The sequence below is a fragment of the Liolophura sinensis genome, chromosome 10, assembly GCF_032854445.1.
Source record: "Liolophura sinensis isolate JHLJ2023 chromosome 10, CUHK_Ljap_v2, whole genome shotgun sequence".
Lineage (NCBI taxonomy): Eukaryota > Metazoa > Mollusca > Polyplacophora > Chitonida > Chitonidae > Liolophura > Liolophura sinensis.
The window spans coordinates 36,232,562-36,244,643 of record NC_088304.1 but is presented as its reverse complement, the minus strand read 5'-3'; the positions used below and the strand labels follow the sequence as shown (position 1 = coordinate 36,244,643).

Sequence of the window (12,082 nt, the reverse complement as noted above, 5' to 3'; positions counted from 1 at the left end):
CATGCGCTTGTCGGGTCAGACCGGCCGCATACCCAGCCACATGAGAGATATAGCAAAACGTTAGCCCGATCATCTGAAGGCGTAACCCGACACCCAGCGACAGCGGATTCCAAGAAGCTGGCAAAAGATAGCAGCCGGTATAAATAGACACCGAAATAGCCGCGCTTAAAAACTGTGTTAAAGACTGTGATATTGCAGAAAACATTGCCTGCTTTGCTGATAAAGAAGCCGTATTCCCAGGCAGCTCGATCTCAGATATGGCAGCGAGATGTGTTACATGCGCTCAACGTATTCCAATTCAATAATCTTGCTTTCTATTTTTAACTGGACATCCATCCATTGTTGACCTCGTTTGTAATAAAACAAAACACAACAATAACAGCCTATCTCTTTAAATTCACCTTCCCAGTCATGCAGCATCTGTCTCCTGTAATATTTCATGAAGTCGTCAGTATCGTGTACTTCCAGGTTGCTGACTGTCTTTCGCTCTCATCAATGAGGTCGCCTTGAGTTCAAGTCCAACTTATGTTGGCTTCGCATCCGGCCGTACGTAGGAAGGTCTGGCAGCAACCTGAGGATGGTCGTGGGTTTCCGAGAGCTCTGTCCGATTTCCCTCACACCATAATGATGGCCGCCGTCGTTTAAGTGAAATATTCTTGAGAACAACGTAAAACATCAACTGAATAGATAAATAAATAATCTTCCGTTAAAATTATCTGTATTTTAAAAAGATTGTGATGCTAATATCATACATTTAATTCTTTTTTAATACTTTTTATTGGACATTCCAATTGGTGTATGTACTTTTTAGAACACGATACATCGTACAATATAAATGAAAAATGCACACAGTCAGCCTGTTGACGACGTCAAAACACACCAATATCGTGCAAGCGCTGTGCGTTACTTGCTACGTAAATTTCCATGATTGGTTTGGATTTCGAAAATGCCACTTATACAGCTTCCATAAAATGATTATAAACTGATTAAATCAAGACTAAAATTTATCGATATGTCGATACCTTTATCAGAGGATACTGATAAACTCTTTATCCATTATGTTATATTGAATATTTATTTAATAGCTCATTTATATAGAATAAGCGTTTTTATAGTACTGGTAAACGCCATTACATTATTTGATAATATAACTCGCGGAATGACCCTCGTATTGTAGAAGATATTGGGCAATCCAATTAAATGTAATTTAAGCTACTTCGTTTTCGAATACACAAGAAATAGTCCCGATATTTCTCCAGTGAGACACCGTTAAACCTATATCTGAGTAAAGAGATAGTGGAATCAGCAATGCAAATCGAAAAAAAACTTAACACGTGAAAACACAAACGGTAAATTTACCTTAGAACGTACGCAACTTATTAGCCATCCGATTGGGCTGAATATCAGAGTAACCGTGATAATTCATCAGTACGCCTACTTCACACTTGTCCCATTTTAAGAAGATTACCAACGACTATCAAGAATTCAAAGCCCATTCTTGTTTTTCTCTCGACGTCATGCTCAGAAAGTAAGCTCTTTATTCACCTCAGACTGGAATTCCTCCCCTGTCACGCCATAGACCAAAGCGCCTAGACGCCACTCTTCATTAGCACTAAGTTAATTAGTAAAGAAACTCACTGTTCCATTGAACACCTCCAAATTAACTTATTCGACCTCCGGTTGGAAGTCTCGCGTCAATTCCACCATCTGAATGGCAAGCAATCTCGTTCTGCACGAACGCGAAAACTCATAAGGGAGAGCTAAGGTCAGTGCTTTAACTACTGTGACCACGTCTGTGAGTTGCTCGCCCACGGTTAGTTGAAAGAAAAAAAAACATTACTGCAAAACGCATTCCACACGTATATTTGAAATTTTTATTTTATGGGTAGGAACTGGACGTAACTTTCTATCTATGTGCGCGACTCGCAATCGTTACCAAATGAAGTACGATTCGCATGGCCGTTTTGTGCAATTTTACGTTCCTTTAACATCACTTGTCAACGTGCGGATGGCCGTGGACTTCCCCCGGGTCCTGCCCGGTTTCCTCCTACAATAAAGCTCGCCGCCGTCGTATAAATGGAATATTCTTGAGTAACGCGTAAAATACCAAGCAAATAAATAAATAAAATAAATAAATACCGCTTGTCTTCGAACAGTTTTACCCATAAGTCTGTACATCATATACATGGGGAGTTCAGACAGCCTTCGTGCATATTAAATGTAAAAGTTAATAGGAGCATGCCTATCAGTAACAATCCAATAACAGAACAAACCTTCACTGTAGGACCTGAATTCTAATCGACACCCATTTAAATTGTTAAATCTAGTATAGTCAAACCGACAAGATAACCACACGTAAACAGATAAACCTTTCAACTTTAAGCACCAAGTCATTCATTTGATTGTTAGTTTTTATGATCAGGGATTTGTTTCAGTGTGATTGATACATTAAGGAATACAAAAACAGTCATGCCTTCATTTATGATGTATAGCTCAGTTGGTTTGCGCGCTAGCGCGGCGTAATGACCCAGGAGTCTCTCACCGATGTGGTCACTTTGAGTTCGTCCAGCTCATGCAAGCTTCCTCTCCGGCCGTAAGTGGGAAGGTCTGTCAGCAACCTGCGGATGGTCGTGGGTTTCTCCGGGCTCTGCCCGGTTTCCTCCCAAGATAATGCTGGCCGCCGTCGTATAAGTGAAATATTCTTGAGTAGGGCGTAAAACACCAATCAAATAAATAGATAAATAAATTTATAACGTGTAGGAATTGACACTGTAACAGAGGCATATAATTTACCTTCATATGGGCTAAAATTAGAATTTGCTTAGAATGGACTGAACACTCCGCCTAACATTCCTAGAAGACATTTCTCATTTTTCTCCTGAAAACACTCTTAAATTCTTAAAATTCTCAAAACTTTGCAACCCCAATTGAATAGCCTTTTTACAGCTTAAAAGGCTAGATATTCCATTCATATGTTCCATTATTATCATGGACAAATGGCTTTATCGTTTATGGGGCACTGCACACTATAGTTCGGCCTGACCCGGCTAGTACATGATGCAGCCGGCTAAGATATATAACCCGGGTCCAAAGCCTCGTCCCTCATTTGCTCATCGCTCTGTCGTCACCAGATAGAACAAGCACTCCCTGCATGTCCTCGTATCGCTTATCACAGCGACCGGGCGTTTTCACTGCTCACAATGCTGTACGCTTAAAGAACAAGATCGATGACATCCTATATACATAACATAAGCCAAGGCCAAATCGCATTTCTTTGATGTATTCACGGTAAATTCCTCCTCCTAAGCGGCCTGGTGGGTGGATATGCCCGATACAGAAATGCGCATCTTAATTCATCATGAGAGACTAATTAGAATTTCACGCAATTTTAAGCAATCTCTATCCCTGTGTCGTTTTGATTCTTACTAGCTGCCCTTTTGCCGGAAGGCCCTTCTTTGAAGCTAGCCCCGGGTCGATGAGAAGGGCAATGAGCTGTATGCAGATTAGTGACGCTACATTTTCAGCATGCGGAGCGCCTCCCAGCTTATCATCAGGCCAACTCATGAATTAGTCTCTCCCGGGAGTGCCGATTTATTGTCCGTTCGTGCCTACTGCATTCTTTCGGTACCATAGTAACTTCGTGACAGTCTTGTCTATACTCAACTCGGCAAAGTAGTTTGTTCGGTCTTGTCCACTTCGAAATGTGTTTCCCTCCTGGATGGTTATTACTAATCTGTAAAGACCCTGGCGGATAAGACACTGTTGTTTTTTACAAAATGCTATCGATCCTGTCTTATTCTTCGCCACTAACGGATGTTTCCGGCAAAATCATGATTGCCCTGTCTTATTCCTGACAGGTAACAGAAGTTTTACTCATTTCTGTTCTGTTCAAATGTTCATCATCTGCCCGTCAGATAATAACTAACCCTAATATAATACCTACAAAAACATATGAACCTTAATACAAACACTAAAAAACTAACATAAATTCAATGATTTTGAGAGCGGAAAAGAAATTCCTTTTTGTGAACGAACTTCTTTGTTTTATCCTTCAGAAAAATATTTCATTTATTCTAACGTTGTTCTTATTTGAGGTCTTTATCGTATCAGTTCTGGTACAAGAAACGTGCATTATGTTTCCTTCCTTGTGGATTACGTTATCTTCTTTGTGCATTACGTTATCTTCTTTGCCGTTGAAGAAAGGTGCATAACGCCTGCTTGTTGAGCCAAAGAAGCCATGTTAACACACGTCACAATGGCTTATTGACACAGAAACCCGCGGCTATACCTTGAGACATGTTCAGGCATATTGTTGGCTTTTGCTCGTTATCTAAAATTCATAGATTGAATAGATTCATAACGAGTAGCATCTTCTGTTATTTACTGTCTCCTGGTTTAATCATTCAGTCTTTTGGATAACATAGTAAAAGGTGGGAATTACAACTTAGATGACATTCTTTCGTAGATTCCTAGTACTTTAATTTAATCCTCAAATGCATTGGCAAGACCCTTACACCCCTTCCACCATGGTTTATGCAGCTGGATCAGAGCTTCGCGCTCAGTTTCCCAGACGAATGGACATTGTACTGATTTTGTGTCATACTTTACAACTAGGCTTTGAGGTGGTAGACTCCGCTAATTTCAGCTTCCATTTCAATAACCGAGCATTGAGATTTGTACGTGCTCGGCCTGGGCAATAGCGCATGATGGAATTGGCCGCCTGAGCGCTAGAGGGTAAACTTGGCGAGAGTATTACCTCGGTCACGTAGTCCATATTGTAGTCTCTCCCACCTGTGGGAATCTTGATTGCAACAGGAAACATTACTTAAGCGATGTTATCGCAATTACTGGCACCCGTATATAACGAGGGTGCGTATGCGAGAGTGTGTGTATGGGTTGGTGTGGTAGCAATCAGCGTGGTGATGGAGTTGCTTAAGGTAGTAGTGCTTAAGCGTGCAACGTGCAGCATAAATCATAAATATGTATCACATCTCCACTGCTTCATTACATTGCCGAAACGTCATGCAGCAGTAGAATCAAATGTAATCTATGAACACACAATATCCGCGTGTTAGCATGCTAGCGCTCAAAATGATCCAGGAGCATTTCACCACGGGCGTTCGCTGTGAGTTCAAGTCCAGCTTCCTCTGGCTTCCTCTCTGGTCATACACGGAAAGGTCTGCCATGAACCTGCGGATTGTAGTGGGTCCCCACCCCCACCCTCCCAGGCTCTGCAAAGCCTCCTCTCACCCGAATGCTTGCCGCCGTCGTATGAAAAATTCTTTAGTCGTGGTTTTATTTATTGCCCCCCCCCCCCTACGATGTATATCAACTTAAACATAATGTAATGTGTAGTGCGAAAAAATGGCATTTAAGTAAAACGACACGACAGATTATCATTTTACCACAGAAAGCAGTGCATCTGTTGTAACTGTTGTCACCCTTGTAAACATACGGAGCTTTAAACTTGGTCTCCTCACAAGGATTTCCAGGTCATCTTAAGAGAGTTTGACCAAAAGTACAGTTTTTATGTAATTTTATATAATATTATTAATGAATGTTTAAACGATTTCTAAATAAACTGAAAGAGGTTGGGATTTTTATTTTGCGTTTAGATCAACTACTTGTATCTGTGCTTAAATAGTAAATCAGGTGACACTATGGATACGGTGCAACGTCTTGACACATAATCACATATACCTATCAGGAATATTGCGGAAATAAAACGGTGGATTAAAATCAGCAAGTTAAAACTTGAACGAAAGCAAGATGGTTATACGCATTTAAAGTTAACAGTTAGATGTATAGCTATACAATATTAATCACCGAGTAACATTAACTATGATCAGAACCGTCATTACACAACAAATTACCCCAGATTAACTAGGTGATATGACCTCTGAAAGAACCCGTCTTGGTCTTAATAGGTGACGAAGGTCGGATTTAAACCTTGGTGCGGAGTACATTAATGAGGTGTCACTAGAGTAAAGATGGAAGGGTGTCTGGTGTAGGAGAGACTCGGTAGGTGGGCCTCTTTTCATCTCCTCTCATTCCACTGATTTCTAGTTCCGTTCATCAATTAGGCTGGTGAACCAGTCGCACAAACACGCAGACGGAGATAGAATTGGTCCCTGCGCTCCGTCAGGCCAATCCGTCTGAAAACCTCTGTGGCAATTCATCAGTCAAATGAAACCGATACGATTGCATTGCAAATTATATCAAATTCAACGAACAACAACTGAGTCTTGATACATAAACACAGATGTGGAAAAAGCCTGGCCTAGTAAATTAATAAATGACATTTCAAATGAATGAAATTCACTATAGACGTCTAAACGTTAGATGTATAGCGTTTCAAATCGTTCTCGATATTAAACGCCGCTATTGTGTACTGGATGTATAATGAAGACCTACCTCTGGTAAGTGAGGAATTACGTGAAGGTCACAAAATACGGCAGATTCCGGCATATTCCAGAATTTTTCACGGGGCCATGGAGACCGAATAAATAACAAAATTGTTATTGTCTAATGCTAAGACAAATGCTAACTGACTGAGTAAATTAACGCCAGGTAACAATAGGTTCAAAGGCCTGTTTGCTATAGGAAGACAGCGTGGAAGTGTATGCTATCTTTTAGTCATCTGTTCATTTTCTCTTAACACGGTGACATTGACATTAAGGGTTGAGGAAAGCTGAGAGCCCGGATAACATAGACCAACGACCTTCGGCAAGTTATTAAGAACCTTCTGTACATGTTAAGTACACAGTTGAACGCCATACTGGTGGAAGACACGTGACCTTGCACTAAATGAAGAATACTCAAACGTACGCCACCGAGAGTTGAGCTTCACCCGAGTCCCACGAACAATAGGACATCACTCTGTCCAAGAACGGCACTGAACCCACATTCTATGTACCTTGTGGTTAGCAGTCGCGACCCTTAATCAATGAGCCTCGTCCCTTCAATTGATTAAGGCAAAGTATCATTTGCAACGCATGTCCTTCTTCCTGTTAGATGCTTATTCATTCACATAATTTTCTAGCATCTTGTTATGAGTATCTATCCAACTTGGACCAGAATCGACAGGGCGCGGATAAAAAGTACCCACCTGGGATGTACTCTGTACTAGCCAAGCACTGATATAACATTTTAATGTGTAAAATGTCTTTCCTGTGTAAACAAAGAAAAAATAATAATAAGCCTCATCAATCCTATTGTGTGGCCATATATAGGAGGCCAGGATAGACAGATCTTAACGTTTTGCTGGAAGCAATGTTCTCTGCGTTTGTAGATGAAACATGAACTAGTCTTTGATGATACATGCAGACCCTTCCTCAGAAGATGTCCATCAAACGACGCAACTCTTAATACCAATGTTGTGCTCGGTGCCAAGGCCTTTAAGTGTGTTGAACAAATGGATTAATAGCAGTCATGCTGTAAGGCAGATAATATTTTAACGGCTACATGAGGGTATTCTTCATGTGCGATGCGACGTGTAGAAAACAAACTTGTCCTTGATCATCAAAGTATTGACGACGGAACTCAATCTAGGCTTTAAGTTCCTAAGAGCATAATTTGTTGTTGCCACGATCTGCTTTGATTCCGCGTTTCAACATAAAAATGCTGTAATGGACATTGGTCGAATACATCCAACCCCACCAAGGAAGTGATATATGGACAGTGTTTCAAATTGGACTCTAACTATTTTACTAATGGAGTTAGCATGTAACTCAATTATACAAGAAGACATATTGACTACTTCGGCGATTCACGTGGCTGACATAAGAGTGCTTAGGTTTTATACTGGACAGCGTGACAAAACATGTTCGTATACACATCTTCGACTATCGTTATTGTTTCATGGAGAAAAAACACGGTGTATGGATAAAGCTGTTAGAGAGATTTCGATAGGGTTCTTTTTACGTGTAGTTAGCTGTTTCCGGGATATGAGTGTATGGCTAAGAGCAATAACATTAAGTGAGGAATCCTGTTAATAGTTGAAAAATTTTATTGGAATTTCTATTTTGATTTCAAGCTTGTCTCAGCACTCTGGTGCAATTGAAGTGTTCTTCCAAAGAGATAGGGCAATCATGTCATATAACTACAAAGTATACACACTGTCCTGTTGTTTATGTTTTTTTACTGTTTTTATGCCCAAATTAAATATGTTTTAAGATCTCTTGAATTGTATTGATTTGGTAGATGTTTTTGGCAATTTCTACAATTTCACCATTCTAGGTGTTACCATGAAAACAAAATGCTGTTAATTCGAGCAGCAATAGTTTACGAAAGTGGTTTCGCAGTAACAACCCACGGTTTTTTCATGGGTGGAAAAATAAAAAAAATAGTACTTACAAGTAAGTCAAAACAATGCCAATGTGTAACCCATACAGATGGTACTTTGCGAGTGTTTCCTGTGTCGTTACACTTAGCGTATGTCAAGCACCTAATTTGTATTACCGGGTCGGCCCACAAGTCAAACTTCCCTTTGTCTGTAGAGTTTAGTATAATGAGAAAGTGCACAGACAAACCGTGAATGTCTGTGAAAATAAATAAAGAATCTGCGACGAGTGCCCGTGCAGTATGAATTTTTTTTAAAGGAGAGTGAAATGCATTCGTCTGTGTCCAGCCTCTGTCTAAGATATTGATAAACACTTACCTTCGTAAAGTCGCCGAACATGAAAGCTTGCTGCATGCCCACGAATATAATCAGTGGGATTAACATTTGGCACCTGAAGTCTTTGAGCATGTCCCAGGTGTTCAAACAGAGCTCGCGACCGGTTAACGTCATGTTGTATAGATCGTGTTTGGGTGCTGTGTCGAAGCGTTCCAGTAGCGCCGTCGCTATGACAATCGCCATGACCCCGCAACCTAGGTAGATGCTGACCAACAAATACACGGTGGTTTGTGGAATCACTTCCACCAACTGGCCATAATCCGGGGCGCCAATAAGACCAGAGTCTCGGGGTTCCACACAGGACATGACCCCACAGTGGGGTCGATGGTTTGTGTCATTAGCCTTGTAACGTAAGCCATCGTCGGAAACGACCGGCACATTGACGTGATACTGATGAATGTAGTCCTGGATCCCAGATCCCGGATTCGCAATCCGATGTTGAGAAGGATGGACAGAGTCTGACTGTCCTGTAGTGGAAACGATCAGCAGCACCGAAATTAAGTTTCCCCAGATTTGACTGGTCTGGTATAAGCCACAAAATAAACACAGGAATTTGTGCACTAAATAGTCCGCGTCCTGTCCAGTCGTTTGCGAATATTTGACGGCAAGGGTGGTGATGTAAGTGGCTTGAGCACCCCACAGAGGCCCCGCGGCGAAGCCTAAGATTATCGAAGAAGGTATGATCATTTCAGGAAACGGGTAATAGTGCGTGGTGAAATAGGCCGAGAAAAGAATGAAAGATACTACCAACGTCCACTTCGTGGACACCCGTTTAATGATCCATGGCGCAAGGAAGCAAGAGAGTACCGTGGTGGCGTAGACACAGCTTAAAGACACTACACCCAATCCACTCTTAGAATGCATCGTACTTTTCAAGCTTTGTAACGAGATGAAAGCTGAATAAACGAAAACGAACGCCAACCCTAAGATGACGACATTTTTCAGAGCTCTTCTCTTGGTTATTTCTTGTTCACCGTTAGATTGGTATTCTTTCGGCATCGTATGGTAACTGGAGAGATTGTACGAATTGATAGCACTGCTACCCTCGACATCTTTCTGATCAACGGTGGTACTGCTGGGGTAAGTTTCCCACACCCCAGGGATAAAGCTTGCTCGCCTTAGCGCCACACCACCCGTAGGGGAAAGGAGCCCCCCAGAATGTACAGACATGCCGCCAAAGCTGCCGTGCCGAACATACGGATTGGCCACCACAAGCCTGTCGTATTTGTCATCGCTTTGTCTTTGGAGTGATAAGTAGTTGGAAGTCAGGAAATCCCCGTCTTGGCGACTCTCTCCGGCTCCCATGGCAACGCTTGGTCTCCGACTCTCATCATCACTGAACGAAGACAACCGAGTTTTGGGTTTCGTGTCCAAGTTGTCATAACTCATCCTGATGAAGCCCAGATACGTCCCTTTACAGGTGAGGTAACGTGAAATTGGTAATATTTTCCAGCCATAGACTGGTAAATTCACACCAGTAGCCAACACCTTTTCATACTGATGTTGATTTTTCTGCTGTCGTTGCCTTGAAGCGGACTAACTCTGTCACTCCGTGTCTCCATTAACGGTTAATCTTCCTACTAAAGAGATGTTTCTACACAGTTTAGACGTACAGTGTATAAATAATCTCATTTCCAGAGAATGAGCTCTCAGCTATGCAGTCGGTTAATGATCGGGCTGTTCCCCTGCCTGCCTCCACTCTAATGCACCACCGCTCTAAACATACTGACTGACATCTACCGTCTACTCGACGACGCCTAAAAACAAGTTTACGGGCAAACAGAGGGAATCCGATGATCTTGTATTAAGGTAGAAATCCAATATACGTCATCCAACCCGAGAACGTCCATGAAAGCGGAGAGGAGGCACTACAGGGGGATATAACACACAGAACACAGGCTCTGCTCGTAGGGCCACAAGTTGACGATAAAAGCGATGCTTCCCGTGGTACGGAGTCAGGCTGTAGTGTTTCGCCAAGGTATCTGCACTAAGTCTCTCACGGCCCTTTCACTTCAGCGGTAAGTGGAAGGCGATTACCCGACTTTTACGTGGCCAGGCATTTCTCTTCAAATAACCTCCTTGCCGCAAACGGCTTCTGCTGTAGTTGCTGTTTACAGCGTCTACTAAAGGAAGCACTGCGCAAAAAATTAAGTCAGCAGAGATATAAATGACCAATGGGAATCCCCCTTTCCAGTACAGAAAACACGCGGCGGAAGGATTCCTACATCTCCTTCAAGACTTCAGCTAAGCATTTATAACCTCCCACAGACTGTGTATTGACCAAGCAGTTGTGCGAAATGATCCTTAAATGTTGGTGTATCCTCCTGTGTTCTAACTGAGTCTCTCTTGGTATTGTGTGCCTTGCACAGAAGCCTGTCTTTCAGCTTGCGGCTAAGGACCTACTGGAAGACCGAAGTCGCTTCACCGTTTGAAAACGATCTAAACATTCGCCATCATGTCAAACGAAAGCGCGTCACTGTAAGCTACTGGAGAAGGACAATTTCTGTCTTGGTTCACCCGAACCTAAAAAAGAGAAGAACAAAACATTGTCATCGTATACACTGCATACACACTGTACTATGGCAAGGGTTACCGTATTCAGTGAATGGATTGAAAGTTAGCGTTGGAAAAAAGCAGTATCGACAAAATGGAAACTGGATTACGGTGAGCATTGCGTTTACATGCCGTTGTTCTGTGTGATCGTAAAAGACAATTCATTTAAAAGGATATAAGATTCTACGACATCTCATAGCGCAAGGCAATTCAACCTAACGTAAACGCGGTTAGAATGCAACAGTGCTTGAACACAAACATCTTACTATGGTTTTTATTAAGTATTCAACCTGGCCTTAGCTAAGACTTTTGTGAAGTACTTGGCGAAGGGCTTTGGGTTTCCTAGTGACATTAGCTTTTGCTTATGAGACGACGTTAAACACCAGTGAATATAAATAAACACATAAGTAAATATATAAATACATATTCTACTCGAGCATAAATCTTCGTGTAGTTATCAGTGGGGGTTAAATAAAGGAAGCCTTACATAATTATTGTGGCAGTTTGTTAAATATTTAAACTTAGTAAGAATAAAATTATTAATTACATGACATATATTTATTTAAGATTACACTCTTGTGAAGCTTTGATTCTTTCAACGCTAAAAGGTGTATAGTACTGTTCGTGGTTAAACTTACACTATAAATAACTCCAGTCAAGGAAACTAACTCTGTCGCAATATCCAAACATGCCACTGTCAGCCTATTTAGCAACTACAAACGTGCCACTGTCAGCCCATTTAGAACCTACAAACATGCCACTGTCACCCCATTTAGAACCTACAAACATGCCACTGTCACCCCATTTAGCACCCTACGAATATGTGACCAAGGTTCTTGTTTCCACACAGTT

The 12,082-nt window shown here is 41.6% G+C and overlaps 1 protein-coding gene across 1 annotated transcript in view; it reads right to left on the bottom strand.

Moving 5' to 3' along the window:
• Positions 1 to 10,720, bottom strand: part of LOC135476527 (protein unc-93 homolog A-like) — a 35,135-nt gene extending 24,415 nt beyond the window's left edge. The window contains exon 1 of the mRNA XM_064756573.1: positions 8,660 to 10,720. Coding sequence (XP_064612643.1) covers positions 8,660 to 10,066 — 1,407 coding nt within the window. The 5' untranslated portion in view covers positions 10,067 to 10,720. The remainder of the gene's footprint in view (positions 1 to 8,659) is intronic.
• Between the last annotated feature and the right edge of the window lie 1,362 nt (positions 10,721 to 12,082).